This window comes from Aotus nancymaae, unplaced genomic scaffold, assembly GCF_030222135.1.
Source record: "Aotus nancymaae isolate 86718 unplaced genomic scaffold, 86718_ANA_hifiasm-v0.15.2.pri h1tg000010l, whole genome shotgun sequence".
In the NCBI taxonomy this organism is placed as follows: Eukaryota; Metazoa; Chordata; class Mammalia; order Primates; family Aotidae; genus Aotus; species Aotus nancymaae.
The window spans coordinates 27,878,802-27,902,027 of NW_026988421.1; the positions used below are offsets into that span (position 1 = coordinate 27,878,802).

A 23,226-nucleotide genomic window follows, 5' to 3' on the forward strand; every position below is an offset into this window, starting at 1 on the left:
TGCCCACCACCACGCCTGGCTAATTTTTTGTATCTTCAGTAGAGATGGGGTTTCACCGTGTTGACCAGGCTGGTGTTGAACTCCTGACCTCAGGTGATCTGCCTGCCTCAGTCTTCCAAAGTGCTGGGATTACAGGCACGAGCCATTGCACCCAGCCAATGCATCTTCTTAAGAACCACTGCTTCAGGGCAGGGGACTTTTTGTGTCAAGGATCAGACAGTAAATATTTTAGTCTTTGCATGCCATGTAGGTAGGGTCTCTGTCATTCCTGTTATTCCTTTTTACAACTCTTTAAAAATGTAAAAACATTCTTAGCTCCCAGTTGCACAAAAACAGGTAGCAGATGGATTTGGCCCCATGAGTCATGGCTTGCCAACTCTGCTCTAGGGCAACACAGCTCCCATTCTGGGAGATCTCTGGAGCTTCCCGTGGAGACAGGTGGATTCGTCCCCTTTAATGAGGGAAATAAACAACAGCCTCCAGGGATCAAACAAGTTCCCCTGATAGAATAATTGTGATACCCTCTGACATGCCCAGGCCAAAGTAAGACCAGATCCTGCTTTCCATTCAGGCTTTATTAACTTAGTTTACAGTTTGTGTGCATGTGTGCCTGTGCACTCTTTCAAGAAATTTATTCAATTCACAGTGGTATCTTTTGGACAGAGTCAGCAATCCTGCCAGACAAAACTCATACACACATTGATTCCAGATGAGCCACAACAATCCCCCAGGGAGCTTGAGAAACCACCTAGGGCAGCCAAGCTGGGGAGGGGAAGTGGCTGTGCTTTGCTGAATGTTCTTTAAGGCTCTTTGGTCCTGGTTAATTTCCTCTTAGAAGGGTCCAAATAAAACTTCCCTTTCCTATTCAGTACACACCAGTCTTTCTTTGGTGTTTAACCTAATGGGCTGAGGAAGGGAGGTAGCCAGGAAATTATACCCATTAAAGTGTGTGGTTACCGCCTACATGTATCATTTTTACTCACAGTTAATGGACTTATCTTTTAAAATAGAGATATGTGGCGGTAGGGAAAGAGAACTTCCCTTATTACAGAGAAGATTCCAAGAATAGATTCAGACATGATTTGAAGAACCATGTAACTCTGCTGCCTCGCATGGTCTCCTTTTCAGCACTAATAACTCCTGGGTGTCTGGTCATTTCAAGGTTAGCAGCTCTCCCAAAGAAGCTGTCCCTGTCGGGTGTGGTGGCTCACGCCTGTAATCCCAACGCTTTGGGAGGCCAAGGCGGCCAGATCACCTGAGGTCGGGAGTTCAAGACCAGCCCGGCCAATACGGTGAACCCGTCTCTACTAAAAATACAAAAATTAGCCAGGCGTGGTGGTGGGCACCTGTAATCCCAGCTATTTGGGAGGCTGAGGCAGGAGAACTGCTTGAACCCGGGAGGCAGAGGTTGCACTGAGCCAAGATCGCGCCACTGCATTCCAGCCTGGGCAACAAAGAGACTCTGGCTAAAAAAAAAAACAACTATCCGACAAGGAGACAACGAGGAAGGGTGGAGATGAGCTCCAAGGGGACAGAGTCCTTCCCCCTTCTTTTTCCTGTGTTCGGCTAAAATTGCCTGGGTAAAAGCTTCCATTGCTCGGGAGAGGAGGAGGAAGTGAAGAAGAAAGAGGTGTAGAAACTTCCTTTTGAACCAAGGGCTTTTCCCCAGTCCTGGCTGGAACCAGAATCCTAAAAGTTTCCTACCTTTTCCAAATGATTTACTTGGGGTCTCCTCCCTGAAAGGCCTCAGTTTCTGGCCTCCAGGGGAAAGGGGCTAAGGAGGAAGCAGCTTGAAGACGTTGGCCTTTGCTTCCCTTTTTCACTTTTTCCCCCGGAGTCCAATCAACCAGGTGCCAGGGTGTAAGCATGAGGCATTCATTGTCCCACCCCCCAATCTACCCTGGCCTTCAGGTCTTGCTGGCAAAGAGGAAGGAGGGCACAAGTGTGCACATAGCTAAGGAGGAGCTAGTGAACATGGGAACAGACTGGTCCTTGCTGAGGTGGGGCATTTAGAGACCCTTATTGAAGTAGACATGAGGCACAAGTTCTGCATACTTGGCCTTGATGGTGTCTTGGAGCTCTGGTTCCAGATAGGAAACTGGCAATTCACTGAAAAGAGAGCAGAAGGGGATTATGAGCATGCCACCTGGGACAAACTGTAAGCTACCCTCAGATGAAGCCCAACTCAAATATCACCTCCAAGAAGCCCTCCTGATTTTTCTAGCTAGGATTTTTATTGGCCTCGGTATACCACAGTATTCTGCTTTACTGTTACTCAGGCCTGACTGCATTCTCCTTGGGCTAAGGTTCTTCCTTTAAAATTCCATCTTCTCCACAAGACTACAGATGCAGTGCTTGGGACACAAGAGATGTCTAGCAGACGACCACGGAACTAGTATTGAACTAGAGTACTGAGGAAGGGAAGACTAGCATCGTCCGGGTATATATTCAAGCTACACTTGTCTCCTAGGGCCAGTCACCCCCAAATCCCCAGTCTGACGCATCTCTTCCCTTTTTCATCATCCTTTCTTCCTGCTTCCCCTTCTTGGACACACAGGGAAATAAAGGGGCTTGGGTCATCAGCCCTCTGCCCGTCCCCTTATTTATTTTTTGAGATGGAGTTTCACTCTTGTTGCCCAGGCTGGAGTGCAATGGCATGATCTCAGCTCACCACACCCTCCGCCTCCCAGGCTGCCTCAGCCTCCTGAGTAGCTGGGATTAGAGGTATGCACCACCATGCCTGGCTAATTTTATATTTTCAGTAGAGACAGGTTTTCTCCATGTTGGTCAGGCTGGTCTCAAACTCCTGACCTCAGGTGATCCACCCGCCTCGGCCTCCCAAAGTGTTGGGATTACAGGCATGAGCCACCGTGGCCGGCCCCCTTATTAATGTTAAAGACCAGCCAGGTGTGGTAGCTCACACACCACTGCACTACAGCCTGGGCAACAAGAGTGAAACTCCATCTCAAAAAAAAAAATTAAAAACCAGATCCAGCTAGAAGAGAGCTTCCTAGTAACCCAGCCAGCAGAGAGAGAAAGTCTCTTGTTGCTCCCCCACCTTCTCTCCAAGGCAGCCCTTGCTCCACTGGAAGGGAGCAACCTTTATTCCTGCCCCTGGCTTCTCCTGCCCCTCACAGATCTGTTGTGCCAAAGTTCACCAGGGTTAAGAGGCCCAGCCTTTAAGCTGATGGACACTTGTTCTCGGACAGGTGCTGCCCTTCCTGCCCCTTCCCTGTCTCCTTCCGGAGAGCAGGCAGGTCAGGGACAGCACTGGCAGGGTGGTCAATGAAACCAACTGAGGAATGAACAGCAGATACCATATCTGTGGGAAGAGCCCACACGCCACTGGCACCATGAAGATGAGGCTGCAAGAAAGGAGAAACCAAAGTATTAGGGGACATCTCCCCACAGGCCTGCCCATCCTCCGTCCCCTGGGGAAGGGAGCAATGCCGGGCACCTGGCCTGCCTTCCCAGCTGGCCCTATATCCTCTCCCTCCAACCATTCGAGGATACTCATTCTGACAGGGGAATAAAACCACTGCCCTCCTCACCCCCATCACTCATTTCCACCCCTACTCCATTGTTCAAGCAGAGGAAGAAGACAATAAAGTAACCAGGTACTGTGAGCAGCAGGCCTAAGGAGCATAAGCACTCCTGGCATGGAGGGGAGAGGCGCCACGAGGAGGGAGAGGGACATGAAGTGGGGAGGAGCAATGAGGAGGGAGAGGAAGGACATGGAGGGGAAGGAGCGATGAGGAGAGAGAGGAGGGACATGGAGGGGGAGGAGGGACATGGAAGGGGAGGAGGGACATGGACGGGGAGGAGGGACATGGAGGGGAAGGAGCGATGAGGAGGGAGAGGAGGGACATGGAGGGGGAGGAGGGACATGGAAGGGGAGGAGGGACATGGAGGGAGAGGAAGAACATGGAGGGGGAGGAGCAACTTAGAGGGGGAGGAATGACACGGAGAGGGAGAAGCAACAAGGAGGGAGGGGAGCAACTTGGAGGAGGAGGAACAGCATGGATGGGGAAGAGCAACTTGGAGGGGGAGGAATGACTGGGAGGGGGAGGAGCAACTTGGAGGAGGAGGAACAGCATGGAGGGGGAAGATCGAGTTGGGGTGGGAGGAGGGACTTGGAGGAAAGAAACTACTTGGAGTGAGAGGAACGACTTGGACAGGGAGGAGCAACATGGAGTGGGGAGGAGTGACGAGGAGGAAAAGGAGCCACTTGGAGGAAGAGGAACAGCATGGAAAGGGAGGAGGGACATGGAGGAGGAGGAGTGACTATGGCAGGGAGAGGCATCATGGACGGAGAGGTGTGAGTCTATGTCTGAGACCTGCTTCTTTACTGGTTTAACACTTAGGCTGTCAGAGCACAGTGAAAGGCAATTTCTCCAGCTTCACTGTGCATATAACTTCAGGAGCTTGTTAAAATGCAGGTGCCAACTGAGGGGGTCTGGGGAAGGGCTTCAGAGTCTTTACTTCTAACAAGTTATCAGATGATGCCAATGATGCTGGCCAGGACCAGGGTTTGGGAGGCAAGGCCTTACAGGACGTGGGACTCTGATAGACCTGGGTTGGTATCCCAGTTTTACCACTTACTAGCTGTGCCATCTTGGGCAAGTTACCTGAGAGACACAGAGGGAGGACAACCTACTTTTTAGGGCTACTGGAACCCACTTTGCAGTGCCTACTTTGCAGGGCTACTGTGAGGATTCAATGAGATATGTGCGTAAAAGCACCCAGCCCATGGCAACTACTCAATTAGCAAAAGTTGGTATAGCATAATGTTAGACTGTTGATCAAATCTCAACACCAGCAGTTACCAGATCTATACCCTTGGGCAAGTTTCTTACTCTGTCTAAGCCTCAGTTTCTTTTTCTTTTTCTTTTTTTTGAGATGGAGTCTTGCTCTCATTGCCCAGGCTGGAGTGCAATGGCACGATATCAGCTCACTGCAACCTCTGCCTCCTGGGTTCAAGCAATTCTCCTGCCTCAGCTTCCCAAGTAGTTGGGATTACAGGCACATGTCATCACACCTGGCTAATTTTTGTATTTTTAGTAGAGATGGGGTTTCCATGTTGGTCAGGCTGGTCTCGAACTCCTGACTATGTGATCATCGGCCTCAGTCTCCCAAAGTGCTGGGATTATAGGCGTGAGCCACCACACCTGGCCAGCCTCAGTTTCTTCATTAGTAAAAGGAGATGATAATAGTAGCTAGGCTGGGAGAATTAAGTGAAATTATAGATGTGAAGCATTAGTTCAGCGGGGACACAGAGAAAATATACAGTCCATGTTAGCTGTTAGTGTTACTGTCATCAGTCCCGTGGCCCTGAAAAGCATGGTGAATGCCAGGACATCTCCAGTTAATGGCAGACACCTAAGAACACTGTGTGACTGGTGCCATTTCCCTTCTGTGTGAGGCTGGGACACATGACAGTCCCAGCCAAATCTATGTCTCCTCATTCTTGTCTCTTCTGTAAAACTGCTCCAGATGACCAGATTTGGTGGCTCACGCCTGTAATCCCAGCACTTTGGGAGGCCGAGGTGGGCAGATCATGAGGCTGAGAGATAGAGACCAGCCTGGCCAACATATTGAAACCCCGCCTCTACTAAAAATACAAAAATTAGCCAGGTGTGGTGGCATGCGCCTGTAGTCCCAGCTACTCAGGAGTCTGAGGCAGAAGAATAACTTGAACCTGGGAGGTGGAGGTTGCAGTGAGCCAAGATCACACCACTGCACTCCAGCCTGAGCGACAGAGCGAGACTCCATCTCAAAAAAAAAAAGAAAAAGGCCGAGCGTCGTGGCTCACACCTGTAATCTCAGCACTCTGGGAGGCTGAAGCTGGTGGATCACCTGAGCTCAGGAGTTCAAGACCAGCCTGACTAACATGGTGAAACCTCATCTCCACTAAAAATACAAAAATTAGCCGGGCATGGTAGCACACACCTGTAGTCCCAGGTACTTGGGAGGCTGAGGCAGGAGAATTGCATGTACCCAGGAGGCCGAGGTTGCAGTGAGCTGAGATTGCGCTACTGCACTCCAGCCTGGGCAACAGAGCGAGACTCCATGTCAAAAAAAAAAAAAAAAAAGCTGCTCCAGACTTAAGATCAAAGGAGAGACCCTGGGATGAGAGAGCACCTCAGCACTGGACTTTCCACATAGGCATGTACATAAAGTCTAGCCAGCCTGATGCCCTCACAAAAGAGGTGGCGAGAGCTTTCAGATGGACCACAGGTATTCTGAGCTTGACCACTTTTAAAGTCAGGTAAAGGAGTACATGTTCTCCAACATGGGCCAGTCAGGAAGATACATCTTGAGTGCTCCAGCCACACAGAACCCAAACCATCAAAACATGATACTTACAAGCACCCACACAGCATGACTTGTAATGGGGCGTGCAGGACCTTGACTTTCTGTATAAAAACAAATAAAAGACAGATCCACATGGGACTTCTATACCTTCAGGTGAATCCCATGCCTGCTCTGCCACGGATCAGCCAGCTGGAAAAACCCACAGGCAAGGACCCCCTGGCCCTCAGAGGAGACCTTGTTCTTTGCAGACCAGGTCAGGAAACTGGCCATGATGTCTAAACAGGAGGCCAGTGGGGACTGGCGTGGGCTTGAGTGAGATGACAGCATGGTAACTAAAGGAAAGGATGGGTCGGGGGGTCAGGCCTCCCCAGGGACAGATATGGCTGGAGGCACTCTGGGCAGGGAAAATGCCAAGACAAACCCTACATACCTGCATGAAGTGCAATTTCTCAAGCCTTTCCATGATAACTGGCAGCAAGACTGGAAGAGATGGGGGAAAAGTTGAGGGGAGGGCTGGGAGGCTCTCCCCCAGGACTCCTTCTGAAGTCAGACCAGGAACCAAGTGATTCCCTCTCCTTCCACAGAAGCTCCAGAAAATATTTACCATTAGGCAGAACAGAAGACTAAGTAGGCACGGCCACCCCCAACCTCTCTCCCCAAAGGCCCAGCAGAACAGTGCTTCCCAAGCTTCTCAACCTGCACACTTGCAGTAACAGGAGAACATGTGCTGCTAAGTCCAAAGCCTCCTTCTCAAAACTCGAAAATGTATATGTACATTCACGCGAACAAATTTTGCAATACGCTCCCTACTGGAAGCAAACCAAGGCAGGGAATTTATATTCTCTACCACTCTTCCGAGCACCCCACACTGTGTCTATACATTAAGCACAAGTGTTTGACAAGTATTAGTAAAATGAAAATAACTTTCTACCCCATACCTTAGATGAACTGATGTTCTGGGAACTAGTGTGGTTCTTCTAGGCTTGCAGTAATCAAGCAAAGCAGTTTGAGAAGCATGGCTGTAGAGGGTGGACCCTACCTCCCATCTAACAGTTGAGTGTGGCTGAGATCTCCACCCTGTTGCAGAGTTCCCCAGGATGGAAGGGCTTCCCATCTTACTCATGCCAGGAGCTGCCATGGTGATCCGAGAAATAACTACTTGGGTGATGCCTATGGCTGCAGCTCTCTGAGGGCAGAAAAGAATAAGTTGTCAGGAATGATGTATCGAGGGTACATGGGCTGCACCAGGGGGCCGGGTCAGAGTCACGGCCAAGTCTGAGATGGCAAAGGGGAAGGGATGGACCCTCCAGGGGCTGAGTGCCCTCACTGAATCCCCTCCCACCTAGCCATACTTTTATGGACCAGAAATGATGGAGAAAGGACAGAAGGGGCCTGTTCTGAACAGAGAAACATGGGAACATGTGATAGGAAGTGATGATGGAGTCAGAGAGGGCTTATCAATCCTATAATGGTGCCCACTCTGACCACTAAGGAGGGGATAGGGTCTGAGAGGGAATTCCCTCCTCCCACCCCAAAGGGAGGCCCCTGCTTACCCGGGAATGACCGATCTCATTTTGATTCCCGTCCTTCACGCAGATTCCCTGGATGAGCTCCCTAAACACAGACAGGAGTTACTGGACTTGGGAAAGGGGTGACGGAAGCCTGCCAGCCACGCAACATGCCAGGGGACCAAGGCCAGGCCACTTAAGCTCCAGGAAGCCACCTCCTGTAGCCTGGGCCTTTGACCTTCCTTCTGCACTCCAACGAGCAGTATCTTAGGAAGGGCAGTGGCTAAGAGCGCTGGCCCTGGGCCTGGACTGTCTGGGTTGAGCCCGGAAACTGTAGGGGAAGTGTGTGACCTTAAGCACAGTCTTTAACCCTCCCAAAACCTCTGTTGTGCTTATCTGCAAAATAAAGATCATCCTGGCACCCACTTTACAGAAACTGGCGAGCATTAAATGAGATCATGGCTGTGAAGAGCTTGATCCAGCACGTGACGCAGAGTGGTCACTCCACAAGCAGTAACTATCCTAGCTATTCTTTTTTTTGTTTTTGTTTTTGAGACAGAGTCTCACTCTGTCACACAGGCTGGAGTTTAGTGGCGTGATCTTGGCTCACTGTAACCTCCACCTCCTGGGTTCATGTGATTCTCCTGCCTCAGCCTCCTCAGTAGCTAGGATTACAGATGTGTGCCATCATGCCTGACTAATTTTTGTATTTTTAGTAGAGATGGGGTTTCACCATGTTGGTCAGGCTGGTCTCAAACTCCTGGCCTCAAGTGACCCTCCCACCTTGGCCTCCCAAAGTGCTGGGATTACAGGCATCAGCCAGCGCACCCAGCGCACCCCAGCTATTCTTCTCAGGCCAGTTCTTGACAGCACTCAACCCAAGCTCCGGTAGGTGGCTGGGACTCATTCTGTTAGGAAAGGGCCACTGGATGGGAAAGGGAAGATGAGCATAGCAGTATCTGTGCATGACTATTCTGGTAGTGCTCCTTGTACAAAGGCTAGTGTGAACATTTTCCACTTGCTGGTATTCTCAAGAAAATGTGGCTTGTAGATATTGATGATGGTGACAATGGTAGAAACAACTGTGAACGCTTATGTAGCATCCGTTACGTTCCAGGTGCTGTTTGAATGTTTTACATATATTACATCATTAAAACCTCATAACAGAGAAATTTCTCTAGTCAAGAAATAAGAACTGAGAGACACAGTGAGTTTCTCCTTTACCTTTTCTGCTGACAAGCTTACAGCTGGGTGCCTGGAAAAATTCTGTCTACTCCTCTGGTTTCTTTCAAAGCGCTTGGGTTCTATGCTATCTTTAGCACCTCAGCCTGCTACATTTCATTCTGTATGGCATCCCCAGGACTTGGGAAGTAGGAGTTCACAATTGTAACACAGGTCCAAAAGGACAGGATCCAGTGTAAAATTCCACAGGTCCACCCGGTCTTTCCCATCCCGTATCACCCAGGAGAGGACTCCCACGGCACTCAACACACAGCCTAACCCGAAGTCACCTACCTCCTGGGGCCATCACCACGGGAGCAGCCAATCCCAGTGCTCTTCAGAGGCTCAGCCCAGCAGCCCTCCCCATGCCCACTGCAGTCCCCAGAAGCCACCCACTGCCTTGGTTTCTTGCCCCTTTTCTGCAAATCTTGTGGTTTGTAGGGAGAAAAAAGGGCCTGTACTCACTGCTGTCGCATCATGGGGATATTGACACAGTTAGCAGCAGCCACCGCGGCAAAGGGCACCCAGCGGCCCACCAAGGGGGGCGCTCTCTGTTGAGGGAAGGGAACAGTAGTTATTCAGATGCACTGGAAGATGGGAGGGGAGGGGGCTGAAGGACTACAATACAAAAAAGAAAATTAGACCTTGCTACTGCCACACATCCAGACACCCAGTCTGGGAACCCCATATGCCCTCAAAGGCCCAAGAGGAATCAACCTGGGGACAGCCCTGGTGTATTTCTCATCACTTGGCGGGCGGGGCTCTAGTCATCCTCAATTCACCCAGCCACAATTCACCCAGCCTGGGGAACTGTCCCCGGGGGAAGATGTTTTCCCTAGAACTCTGCTGCCCCCTCGTGGCCACTATGCTACAGCAGCCCCAGACCGTACCTTTGTCAACACGTTCATGCCCACAGCCGTGGCCACAGCAGTGGTTGTGGCCGTGAAGTAGGAAAGGGCCATCTGCCTGGGGGAGAAGAGAGATGCTTGGGAGTGGGGAGCCCTGCCGGCTGAGGGCCAGACCACGGGCTTGAAGGAGAAAGTCAGCTGGCTTCACACCTGAAAACCACACAGGATGTCCCCAGCCTTATCTTGTGACCCTCTCCCTGTCGTTCACAGTGCCCCAGCCCCCTTAGCCTTCTTTCAGTATTTCCTGCCTTGGAGCCTCTGCACACGGCTGCTCCCTATGTCGGGAGGTGTTCCCTGGGCTCACAGGTGGTTCAACCCTCATCCTTCAGGACACAGCTGAAATGTCATCTCCACAGAAGGGACTGCTCTAAGTGGCCTAACTACACAGACCTCTGCTGTTCCCTGCCTTGCAGCTCTGGTTTTCTGGGTGTTTTTGTTTGTTTGGTTGGTGTTTTTTGAGACTGATCTTAGGCAATCAGCCTGCCTTGGCCTCCCAAGGTGCTACGGTTACAGGCATGAGCCACTGCGCCCCAGCCCAACCACGTGTCTTAATAATGTATCGCAGCACCTAGAACCATGCACATCCCCAGCACATAACACACACTCAAGAAGAAATATTTGTAGAATGAATGAATGAACAAATTTGGAATTGGTCTAAGAAGAAGATCCACTCATACTTGGCCTGAGAAAATACTTCAAAACCCTGGGAAAGGGTGACTTGGTTACCTGCTCAGTGCAGGCACTACTCAGGAAGGACTGACAGCCCAGAACCCTTTAGAAAGGCTGTTCGTGGGGAGGCACGAGGACAGCCTGGGGCTCAGGTCTCCTACCTGACTGATGTGGGGGAAGCCGCATTCCTGTTGGTATAGTTGACTAAGGCATTGAAGGACTGGTTCACCCACTGCCAGAAGATCACCGCCGGCATCGTCCTACCAGTGAGGGAGGCCAGGAGAGGCAGAGAGAAGTCACATGGCAGGGAGTCCTGAGGGTATGCCAGTCAAAGCACATGATCTGCAGGTACCGACACTGTTCCCATACTGTTTTTTTTCTTTTGAGACAGAGTCTCGCTCTGCCACACAGGCTGGAGTGCAGTGGTGCTATCTCGGCTCACTGCAACCTCCGCCTCCTGGGTTTAAGCAATTCTCCTGTCTCAGCCTCCCAAGTAGCTAGGACCACAGGTGTGTACCACCATGCCTGGCTAATTTTTTTATTTTTAGTAGAGACAAGGTTTCACCATATTTGTCAGGCTGGTCTCAAACTCCTGACCTCAGGTGATCCACCTGTCTTGACCTCCCAAACTGCTGGGATTACAAGTATGACCACCATGCTCAGCCCGTTCCCATACAGTTTTATGCACCTGGGCTTTTGCACAGGCTGGGCCCTCTACCTCAAATATCTCCTCCTCCTCCTTCCAGACATGGCTGAATCCTGCTCCGTTGAGAGATCACTTTCTCCTTGGAACTTTCTTGACCCTTCCCCTGCCCCTCCTGAGACAGAGTAAGTCACTCCATGCTCCCTGCTCCCACAATCCCATGTTCTTCCCCCAACCTACCACTTACCAAGCTGTACTGTAACTGTTTACTTCTTTGTCTCCTCAACAAAACTGGGAGCTCCTTGACGGGGGAGGGGTACTGAAGTCTTTATATTCCCAACACCCAGCCCAAAGCCCAGCTCAATAGCTGAACCAATCAATGAATGGGGTCAGAAACACAGGGGAGGAAGGAAGAGGTGGGAAGAAGAGTCAAACATCCAGCAGCTACAGAGCCAGTCTCTTCTCTCCCCAACCAAGCCAAGGAAGGGGCTTCCTATTGTTTTGTTTAGGTGTTACATAATTAAAATCATTGTGGAATAAGTACTTTGTAAAGAGGGAATTGGAAGTAGCTTGTTTGTTGAGGGTCCTACAGAGGACTGCCTCAGTTAAAATCCAGGCACCCATATTTCCTGCCTGTTTAAACTTGGACAAGTTCTTCAGCCTTTCTAGAACTCTAGTTCTTCATTATAAAATGGAAATGATAATAGTACCTATAGGGTAGGTTTGCTGAGAGGGTTAAATGAAGCAGTACATGCAAAGAACGTAGCCTAGTGCCTGATTATCTGGTAAGTGACCAATCAGGAGGACTATTATTGTTATCATAGTCTGGCTTCCTGGCTAGCAGATCCAGGCAGCTGTACCTCCCATGGCCCTGCCCCCAGGTCCTACCTGTAGAACTGGAGCATAAAGCCGGTGATGATCATGCCCCCAGGGAGCTGGAAGGACATGCGCCCAATGACGTTCATCTTCTCCCCAGTGTCAGGGTGGAAGGCCGAGTCATAAAGCTTCTTGGCATACAGCAGCTGCTCCACTTGGGTGCCCGGGGGCACAACCCCCATCCTGCCACCCAAGGACAGCAGGGAGTCACCATCCTGCCTGATCAATGTCTCCCAGTCTCCCTGCTCTTGTTTCTCCCAGCCCTCAGCCCCAAGCATTTATGCCTATTTCTTCACCTTCAGTTTCCACCCTCTCCCAAGAGAACTTCATCAATGTCACTCTACTGCCTCTAGCCCCTTCCCCTGACCACTCACCTGCTCTTCTCCACCATCACCTTGGCCCAGTCCAGCTCCCGCTCGGATACGAAGACAGTGCGGGGGTCCGTGATGTTCAGGAAGTGCTTCACTCTCCCCAGGAAGGTGCGCTGGTCCCAGCGGGGGACATCAATATTAAAGCCAGACAGGTCAGCCTCCATCTTGCTTATACATAAAACTGTGGCCCTAAGGGACAGAGGAAGAAGATGACTGTGCCCTAAATCAAAGTCCACCGCAGAGGACCTGAGCACCTCCCACCGTTGCAGACTGCTTGCTCTCCTTAGCTCCTGAGCATTATCTGACTCCACCTGGGAGGGCCCCAGTGAATGGTCACCAGATTGAGCAACTGGGCTCCAACATGCGTTTCCTGAGGACCTGCTGGTGGCCAGCTCTGTGCTTGACCATACTGCAGGAGGGACTGGAAAAGTGACAGTACAGTGCCTGTGCTTGGGGAGCTCTGGGAACAAAAGCCCACCCATTAAGTAGTATATAATATTCCCAGGTACTTCTGGCAGGGAGATGGGAAAGTAGCCATTTCAAAAACCACCTGGCTGGGTGCGGTGGTTCACGCCTATAATCCCAGCACTTTGGGAGGCCAAGGCAGGCAGATCACGAGGTCAGGAGTTCGAGATCGGCCTGGCCAACAACATGGTGAAACCCTGTCTCTACTAAAAATACAAAAATTAGCTGAGCCAGGTAGAGGGATCCTGTAATCCCAGCTACTTGGGAGGCTGAGGCAGGAGAATTGCTTGAACCTGGGAGGTGGACGTTGCAGTGAGCCGAGATCGCACCACTGCACTGTAGCCTGGGTGACAGAACAAGACTCCTTGTTGGGAAAAAAAAAAAAAAAACAAAAAACACCAAAGCCCTTTGTTCTTCTTCTTTTTTTTTAAATTTTATTTTACCTTTTCTGAGACATGGTCTTATTCTGAAGTGCAGTGGTGTGATCATGGCTCAATGCAACTATGACCTCCCGGGTTCACAGATCTTCCCTGCCTCAGCCTCCTGAGTAACTGGGACTACAGGCACACATCACCATGCCTGGCTAATTTTTGTATTTTTTTGTAGAGACAGCACCTTGCTATGTTGCCCAGGCTGGTTTCAAAGTCTTGGGTTCAAGCAATCTTTCTGCCTCAGTTTCCCAAAGTGCTGGGATTACAGGTGTGAGCTGGCGCATTCGGCCTATTTTAAGATTTAGAGACAGAGTCACATTATGTTACCCAGCCTGGAGTGCAATGGCAATTGACAGGCATAATTATAGCTCACTACAGTCTCAAACTCCTGGGCTCAAGCAATCCTCCAACCTCAGCCTCGCAAGTAGCTGGGACTACAGGCATGCACGATCATGCCCAGCCCCTTTCTTCTTCTTAACAAGGTTTACCCTTAAGGGAAACTATTTTACCAGAGCCTAACCACCTTGGGTTTTACCAGAACTTAACTGACTTGGGGCAAGGGAACTCCAGCCACCTCTTGCCTTCCTGCCTCACCTCAAGGGGAGGCTGAGAAGCTCTTGTGAAGGTTCAGGGCCACAGGGTCACCAGGAGACTGAGACCTCATCACAGAACTATAGATCCCTCCATTCCCTCACCTCACCACTGCACCAGCAGGGCGCCTGTATCATTACAAGGATTGTAACAAAAAGAGGAACAAGTCTAAGGCCCTATTTAAGAAGTCTCTAGAGACCCAGAGACAGCAGGGGAGATAAGAACAAAGACACCAGAGGAAAATTTAGCCTTTTATACCTATAGCTACAGCAAACAGTAAACACAGCCTAACTCCTGGCCAGATAAACAAAACCTCACCCCTCAGTTCCTCTCAACGGGTATATCACGTCCAGCTTTCAGTGAAAAATTACAAGGCATACTAAAAAGAAAAAAGAAAAAACACAGTTTGAAGAAACAGGCCAAGCATCAGAACCAGATTTAGATATGAGATTTTGGACTTATCAGACCAGGAATTTAAAATAATTATGGTTAAAATAAATAAATTTTAAAAATTATGGTTAATATGCTAAGGACTCTGAAGGGAAAGTGGACAACATACAAGAACAGACGAATAACGTAAGCAGTGATGGAAATTCTTAAGAATCAAAAGAAGATAATTGGAAATCAGAAATACTGTAACAAAGATGAAGAAAGCCTTGGATAGACTCATCAGTAGACTGAACATGGCCAGGGAAAGCATTAGTGAGCTTGAACATGTGTCAACAGAAACTGTCCAAATGCTAAAGGCCCATCCATGGCAGATTGGAAAAAGAAAATGTGGTACATGTACACCGTGGAATACTATGCAGCCATGAAAAAGAACGAGATCACGTCCTTTGCAGGGACATGGATGAAGCCGGAGGCCATTATCCTTAGAAAACTAACCCAGGAACAGAAAACCAAATATCACATGTTCTCACTTATAAGTGGGAGCTAAATGATGAGAACACATGGACACAAAGAGGGGAGCAACAGACACTGGGGCTTACTTGAGGGTGGAGGGTGGGAGGAGGGAGAGGATCAGAAAAAATAACTAATGGGTACTAAACTTAGTACCTGGGTGATGAAATAATCTGTACACAAGTTTACCTATGTAACAAACTTGCACATATATGCCTGAACCTAAAGTTAAAGAAACAAATAATATTAATGCAATTATTCTAATAGAAGGGCTTGGACTCAGATCCTCCACCCACAAATTCTGTCTCTCATTGAGAAACATTGAGTCCACAGTGGTAGGGATGGTGTGGGAATATTGACTGGTCTTCCTGGATCATTGGAATTACTATTTGGGGATGCATACCATCTGATTCTGTCAGTCTTTACCCATTTCCACCTATCCCATATCTTATAGAAGAACCATCTCAAGTACTAACTGCTTTATATCCCTTAAAACATTTCTAGTTAGCTGGTGTGGTGGCTCACATCTGTAATCTCAGCACTTTGGGAGGCTGAAGCAGGTAGACCACCTGAGGTCAAGAGTTCAAGACCAGCCTGGCCAACATGGTGAAACCCCGTTTTATATTTTTTTCTACCAAAAAACAGAAAAATTAGCTGGGTGAGGTGGTGCACACCTGTAGTCCCAGCTACTGGGGAGGCTGATGTGGGTGGAATGCTTGAGCCCAGGAGGCAACGGTCGCAGTGAGCTGAGAGTGAGCCACTGTACTCTAGCCTGGGTGACGGAGTAAGACCCTGTCTACAAAAAAAAAAAAAAAAAAAAATTAAAGAAGTAAATAAATAAACTTTCTTGGACAAACAAAACTGAGGACATTTGTCACTGGCACACCTGACTTACAAGAAAAAATAACTAACGAGTACTAAACTTAGTACCTGGGTGATGAAATAACCTGGTCAGGTGCAATGGTTCACACCTATAATCCCAGCATTTTGGCAGGCCAAGGCAGGAGGATCGCTTAAGCCTAGGAGTTTGAGACCAGTCTGGGCAACAGAGTGAAACTCTGTCTCTACACAAATTAAAAAAGAAAAAAAGCCAGGCATGGTGGCATGTGCTTGTGGTCCCAGTTACTTGGGAGGTTGAGGTGGGGGTATTGCTTGAGCCTGGGAAGCTAAGGCTAAGCCTGCAGTGAGCTATGATTGTGCCACTGCACTCTAGCCTGGACGACAGAGTGAGACCCTGTCTCCGAAAAACAACAACAACAACACACAAACATAAATAAATAAATATATATTGCAAACTCCAGGGTAACCACTAAAAAGGTTTTCAAAAGAAGTGTAATTGATATGCTAGGAGAGGAGAGAAAATGGAGTCATACAAAAAAAAGCTGAGGCTTTTACATTTTTGCCTGAAAACTTCAGGAAATCATTGAAAGATTTTAAGAAGAAAAATGACAAGATCAAATATGTAGTTTATCAAGAACAAACTGGGTAGTCATGAGAATAAACAGGGTGTGGCCGCACCTCACAGGATGCAGGGAGACCAGCTGGAAGGGAACCCCAGTAATCCAGGCAAGAAGATGTGGGGCTCAGATGAACCCACGTGCACTCAGAGGAGAGATCAAAAAGGGAGAATCTTTTAAAGAAGTGGAGTTGTAGGATCTGCTAAGCAACAGGTATAACAGGAACATTGCATCAGTCAGGGTTCAACCAGAAAAGCAGAATCAGTAGATTAAGGCAGACAGACAGACAGACAGACAGACAGATAGGGAGATACCAAAACAAAACATGGGGCAACACGGGGTTCCTTTAACTCCTGGGCTTGAGCAATCTGCCTGCCTCAGCCTCCCAAAGCTCCAGGATTATGGGTGTGAGCCACTGCACCTGGCCTATATATATATATATATCACACACATATATATGTTGTATATTTTACAAATATATTTGTATACTATATTATAGTTTATAAATAGTTTATATATCTATATAAATATATAAAATATACAGATATATCAATATATAATTATAATATATAAATTTGTGTTTACAATATTTATATATAAATTTATTTATATAGATATATGGATTCTTTATGTTTAAATATAATATATAGCTATATAAATTTATATATATAAATATTATAAACATATAACTTTATAAATTATAAATATACATTGATAGATCTATATAAATTTTATAAATTTTTTTTCTTTTTTCTTTATTTTTTACCCCCCAACCTCCCAAATTTTTTTCTTTTTTTAGGCAGGGTCTCACCCTGTTGCCCACGGTGGAGTGGAGTGGAGTGGTGCAATCATAGCTCACTGTAATCTCACACTCCTGGGCTCCAGGAATCCTCCCATCTCAGCCTCCCTAAGTGCTGGGATTATAGGCATGAACCACCACTCCTGGCCTAAATATATATAATACTGACATAATATAACATTTATAAAATATAGACATTGATTTATCACAAGGAATTAGCTTATTGGCTCACACAACTGTGGCTGTTGGCTAGGCAATCCTGAAGTCAGCAGGGCAGCAGCCAGCAACAAACCATCCCAGGGGAGAGAGAGCAACTCGGGTAAGGGTTCAGAGTCCGGAACCTCAGAGGGTTTTCACGGGTGGCCTAGCCCTCCTTTAAAGGCCTTCCATATGATTAGGTCAAGCCACCCAGGATACTCTCCCTTTTGAGTAACTTAAAGCCAAACAATTGAGGAATTTAATTACGTCTGCAAAATCCCCTCACAGCAGCACCTAAATTACTGTTTGTCTGAAGAGCTGGAAGATGGTGTGTGTGTGCTCCCAGTAGCCATTATAACTGGAACTATACTAGAGAGGGAATCCCGGGAGTCTTGTTTAGCTTAGCCAAGTTGACACACGACAAATATTCAGAGTGATACCCAGGGATTTTGAGTTGGGCGATAGGTGCTAATAGAGAGAGCACAGAATATTTGGCTTTGAGGGAGAAAATATAAATAGTAAGCTTGATTTCTACATGTTGAGTTTCAAGTGCCATGGGATTTTTTTTTTTTTTTTTTTTTTTGAGATAGGGTCTTGCTCTGTTGCCCAGGTTGGAGTGCAATGGTATGATCATGGCTCACTACTCTAGCCTCTGCCTCCCAGGTTCAAACAATCCTCTGACCTCAGCCTCCCAAGTAGCTGGGACCACAGGCCTGTGCCACCATTCCTGGCTAATTTTTGTATTTTTTTTTTGGAGAGACAGGGTTCTCCCTATGTTGCCCAGGTTGGTCTCAACTCCTGAGCTCAAGGGATCTGCCTGCCTCGGCCTCCCAAAGTGCTGGGATTACAGGTGTGAGCCAGCACCCCTGGTCCTGTCAGGGGATTTTCTTTTCTTTTCTTTTTTTTTGCCAGGGGATTTTCTTAAATGCAATAGGCTGCTTCCTGTCGCAGGTCCTTTCCAAACACCATACTCAAAAGCTAGTCCTTCCTCTCTTCACTAAATAATACCTATTTGTCCCTTTATATTTTCATACAGATAATTTTCAGATTTACTTCCATAACTTCTACTACTAGGTCATTTTGTCTTTTTCTTGAAAATACCACCTTATGCAATGCCACTGATTTGATAATGGAAAAAAGAAAAATATATATATATAAATAAAAAAGAAAATACCACCTTAACTAACTGAAAGAATTCACCTGTGAAGTGAGGTGGTATGTTCCTTTTGCTCACCAGTGTCACCCCAGTGCCTAGCACAATATTCAAGTATTTGCTGAATAAGAAGTCCATCAGTCCGTGGGTACTCAGTCTTGAAAGAAAACACAGAGGTCAGAGCTAGAAGGAAAAAACAGAGTCAGCAGCACTGAGGTGATTTATGATAAAGTTTTCCAGTGAGAACACATAGAACGGGAAGAGGAGAGAGCTGAAGACAAACCCTGAAAAATCGGGACATTTAAGAAGCCGAGGGGGGACACAGTGGCTCACACCTGTAATCCCAGCACTTTGGGAGGCCAAGGTAGACGGATCACCTGAGGTCAGGAGTTCAAGACCAGCCTGGCCAACATGGTGAAACCCAGTCTCTACTAAAAATACAAAAATTACCTGGGTATGGTGGCGCATGCCTGTAGTCCCAGCTACTCAGGAGGCTGAGGCAGGAGAATTGCATGAACTCAGGAGGTGGAGGTTGCAGTGAGCCGAGATCCAGCCACTGTACTCCACCTTGGTGACAGGGCAAGACCCCATCTCAGAAAAAAAAAAAAAAAAAAAGAGGTCAGGCGCGCAGTGGCTCATACCTGTAATCCCAGCACTTTGGGAGGATGAGGTGGGCGGATCACGAGGTCAGGAGTTCAAGACCAGCCTGGCCAACATGTCAAAACCCCATATCTACTAAAAAATATATATATAAATTAGCCAGGCATGGTGGCAGGAGCCTGTAATCCCAGCTACTCAGAAGGCTGAGGCAGGAGAGTCACTTGAACCTGGGAGGCGGAGGTTGTGGTGAGCTGAGATTGTGTCATTACACTCCAGCCTGGGCAACAAGAACAAGACTCTGTCTCAAAAAGAAAGAAAAAGAAGCCGAGAAAAGGAAGCCCCCAAAGATGGGAAAAACCACCAGAAAGAAGAGAGAAAGGAGGTGGAGACAGGCACAGGCCTGTAATCCCAGCACTTTGGGAGGCCAGAAGTTTGAGTTCAAGAAAGGAGGCAGGTGGGACCAAGATGGGGAAGGAAGAGTGGTGGTCAATTTTTAGATTTTTCATTAAGGCAGAAGAGACATCGGGAAGCTGATATACTGAGGGCACACCATTTCCTAAGAGGAAGGACCAGGGACAAGAGGAGAGGCTCAACATGAAGTATCCAAAGCGCCCTGGCCTGGCCTGGCCCTGATGCTTCTCTGAAGCAGCAATCTCCAGAGAAGTCAGAAGGCAGACGCTGCCAAAGAGTCCACTGCCAAAACTCAGACTTCCCTCTCCCCCGCCACCTGGCCTCCTGCAGGCTGGTTCAAAGACCAAAGGCATTTCTCTCAGTCCCAACTGACGCAGGAGTGGGAAGAGGGGAAAGAGTTCACTTTCCCAGACTCTACTTGAACCTAAAAGGAGTCAGCCTAGCTGGCTGACACACGCTGCCTCGGCTTACAGAACCCCAGGCTCACACGCGCTGGAGACAGCCTGACTGAGCAAAATGCTATGCCTCCCCCTCAACACACACAGACACACAGGGCCAGACCTTCTCTTGACATCTCCGTTCCCCTTAACTCAACACTGCAAAGTCCTCTGCTTCTCAGAATGGAGGTGCTATCATCAAGGGGTAATCTAATCATTTGCTAATTATGCAAGAGTCTTTGCCTTCTTAACTGAAGTCAAGAAAAAACTGCAGAGTCCCTGTCTTAAATAAAACATAAAAAAAAATCTGAATGATCTGCCTGGGACATTTCCCCCACACACCCACTGACCCCAATGGGCACTGTTCCCTGACCCCTGCAGGGCAAACCCAAGTCCTTCTGTGATATATGCTCCCATAGGATCCTGTCCTTTGCAGCAAACTGGGCTTTTGTGATTGTCACCTTCTTGTCATTGACTGTTATTTGTGTAAAGCCTGCCTCCTCTGACAGACTGTAAGGCTCCTGAGCATCTGTGATGTTTACTGCTACATCTTTCACATGCCCTCTAAAAATATTTACTGCTTACTTGAAATGCATTCCAACTTCTTCTTGGGTCTCTTGGCATCAAGGGTGTTACCTGCCTAGATTACAGAATTAAGCGCAGGCTTCTTTCATGAAGCTGCAAATTGTCTACCTTGCCTATACTGAGTCATACTGGTCTCTAATCTAAATTTTCTTCCACAGTTACTGTCCCTCCTCCCACACAAGCCACATCTAGTCTTCCCTAAAAAGGCCATCATCATGTCCAGGGTAGCCCCACTTCTGAAGGATTATGGTTCCACTACTAGGAACAAGGTAGGAGTAAAAAAAATCAGACCAGTGACTGAATGATAACTCCCTCCTAGGATTAGAGAATGTCACAGCTGGAAGACATTAGTGATCCAAGATCTGTTTTCAGAAGAGGAAACTGAAGCTGAGAAAGGTGCACATGGATTGGGCATTTTTGGTACACTTGGTCCTGCACTAAGCACTTGCAGTAGTTATAAAGATGGACAGTCAACAGATCCAGTCCACAAAGACAGGACAACAGCTAAGGCCTTACTTCCCCCAAGGTTCTCTGTCCACTATAGCCTACTTGCCATCTCCTTAAAAAAGAAGGAAAGAAAGAGTGAGAGGGAAACAAAGAGAAAAAAGAGAAATAGACTACTACCTCCTCTGACATCATGCTCATCTTCCCAGAGAGAGCAGATTTTCTCTGGGAAATGGTGTCAGAGATCAGAAAACAAGCTTCCAAATTTCTTCTGAGGTATCCTCTCACAAGCAGAAGTGCACAAGATTCCTGTTTGTAGTCCTAGGTAGGGAGAAAAGCGAAACATCATCGCTGGTACTCACATCAGAGGAAGATGAAGGCAGCCAAAGACCTCAGAAGGTCAGACACAAAGACCACTGGGACAGGCAAGGATTAGGGTCAAGGCTGCCTAGAGCAAGCTGGAAAATGAGAGTAATAATTACAGGAGCAGGTCCAGGTATAGGCTTATGGATACTCGTCTGATTCCAAGGCTGCTGGGCTGTTAGACATCAGATGACTTAGAAAGAGTAACCTGTCTTGCCTTTTTCACAAAAGGGTCAATGGTCTAGAGATGAGTAGATGACAGGGCTTTGTGCTCTAAACTAACCATTCATCACCTCCTTAGTCAAGGCTCTGAACTGGGCTTTTCTCTCCAAGGATCTGAAGCAAGTATGCAAGTAGCAGATGTTGGTTTTTGTTTTCGTTTTTTTGAGGCAGGGTCTTGCTCTGTCACCTAGGCTGTGGTACAGTGGTGTGATAATAGCTCCTGGGTTCAAGCAATCCTCCAGCCTCAAACTCCCGAGCAGCTAGGACTACAAGTGTGGCACAGAACCTGGCTAATTTTAAAAAAGGTATTTTTGTAGAGACAGGGTCCCACTGTGTTGCCCAGGCTGGTCTCCAACTCTTGGGCTCAAGCCGTCCTCCCCCTCAGCCTCTCAAAGTGCTGGGATTATAGGCACGAGCCACTTCGCCTGGCCGCAATTACCAATCTCTAGGGGATGTGAAAATGAAATGAAATTTGGTATGAAACGCATTTCACTAGGAAGGATGTAATTTCCATAAGGGCTGATTTTGTCCACTGCTGTGTCTCCAGCGTCTAGAACAGGGCCTAGGACGTCTGTGCAAACTCTTCTTATAGTCCTGGGCATGGCATCGGGAAAGGGGTGGGAGGCAGCACTTCCTAATGCACTTAGCACTTCCTAATGCACCCCAGCACCCCGCTTGCTCTTCCTTGGCTGAAAATGCAGACGCATTTTTGCCTCTTTCAGGACTACAGATGGTGCTCGGACCAGTCTAACGCAGCTTAGCAAAACCGGTCAGAGGCTGGGCACAGTGGCTCACTTGGGACACCTGTAGTCCCAGCACTTTGGGAGGCCTAGGCGGGCGGAGTTTGAGACCAGCCTGAGCAACATGGAGAAACCCCGTCTCTACAAAAACAAAATACAAAAAATCAGCTGGGCGTGGTGGTGCCCACCTGCAATCCTAGTTACTCAAGAGTCTGAGGTGGGAGAATCGCTGAGGCCCGCGAGGCGAAGACCGCAGTGAGCCGAGATCGTGTCACTGCACTCCAGCCCCGGCGACGGAGCGACACCCTATCTCAAAACAAACACAAAAACAAAAACCAGGCCGATCCCCAAAACGCGTTTCAGCTGTGCTTTCATGAAGCTCACCTCAGGGCTCAGGGCCAGCCCCCAGGCTGCTGCTTGCCCTCCGACATCCCCGCATCGGTACTCCCCTAACCCTGACAGCTCATAAAGCCCCAGCCCCTCGGCCTGGCAGTCGCAGGCAATGGGAGTCAGAGCTGAGGGGCCCATCTGCAGCTCCAGGGCACTCCTAGCGCCACGTGGCTTCTGCAGTTGGAAGTCCAGCCCGCGCTGCGGCCCGGCCTGGGCAGTCAGAACAGAAATCTCAGCTCCCTCCCGAGATGTGCCGATTGGAAGTAGATAGGGCGAGCGGCCTCATCCCAAAGCCCCTTACCTGGTCCCGGGACAAATGCCACCAGATAAAGCCCACCTGGGAAACCTGGCGGGGCGAGAGGAGGACCTGGGCGGGGGAACCGCCCCCACGCCCGCCCCACGCCCCTCCTTCTCCACCAATCCCAGGTCCGCCAGCCGCATGGGCAAGCCTTCTCCACTCAGGGTGCCGGCGAGCCGGCGGCCGCCTCTGTAGTGCTGTAGCCCGCCCGCGCAGTGGGCGGGCGCCTTG

At 48.6% G+C, this 23,226-nt stretch overlaps 1 protein-coding gene across 3 annotated transcripts; it reads right to left on the reverse strand.

The window, feature by feature from the left end:
• Positions 1 to 557: 557 nt before the first annotated feature.
• On the reverse strand, positions 558 to 23,131 carry SFXN2 (sideroflexin 2). Of its 3 annotated transcripts, XM_012439548.3 has the most exons (13): positions 22,999 to 23,046; positions 21,163 to 21,303; positions 12,515 to 12,700; positions 12,153 to 12,323; positions 10,783 to 10,881; positions 9,935 to 10,010; positions 9,510 to 9,595; positions 7,869 to 7,929; positions 7,435 to 7,501; positions 6,746 to 6,795; positions 6,367 to 6,416; positions 3,318 to 3,365; positions 558 to 2,109 (listed from the first exon to the last, which is right to left on the reverse strand). In XM_012439548.3, exons 3-13 carry the CDS (start codon positions 12,673 to 12,675, stop codon positions 2,010 to 2,012), a joined length of 969 nt encoding a protein of 322 aa, XP_012294971.2. In that variant the 5' UTR covers positions 12,676 to 12,700; positions 21,163 to 21,303; positions 22,999 to 23,046; the 3' UTR covers positions 558 to 2,009. The 3 variants fall into 3 exon arrangements, with proteins under 3 accessions (XP_012294971.2, XP_012294969.2, XP_064229995.1); XM_012439546.3 differs by lacking the exon at positions 21,163 to 21,303 and having other exon boundaries at positions 22,999 to 23,131; XM_064373925.1 differs by lacking the exons at positions 21,163 to 21,303; positions 22,999 to 23,046 and adding an exon at positions 14,317 to 14,377.
• Between the last annotated feature and the right edge of the window lie 95 nt (positions 23,132 to 23,226).

Bases quoted from the DNA above. Each gene is read 5' to 3' on its own strand.
- SFXN2 (XM_012439546.3), bottom strand. From the start codon at position 12,675: ATGGAGGCTGACCTGTCTGGCTTTAATATTGATGTCCCCCGCTGGGAC. The intron at 9,596-9,934 runs GTACGGTCTGGG...TTCCCTCAACAG, and splicing joins GCATGAACGTGTTGACAAAG to AGAGCGCCCCCCTTGGTGGG. The intron at 7,930-9,509 runs GTGAGTACAGGC...GTCTGTGTTTAG, and splicing joins ATCCCCATGATGCGACAGCA to GGAGCTCATCCAGGGAATCT.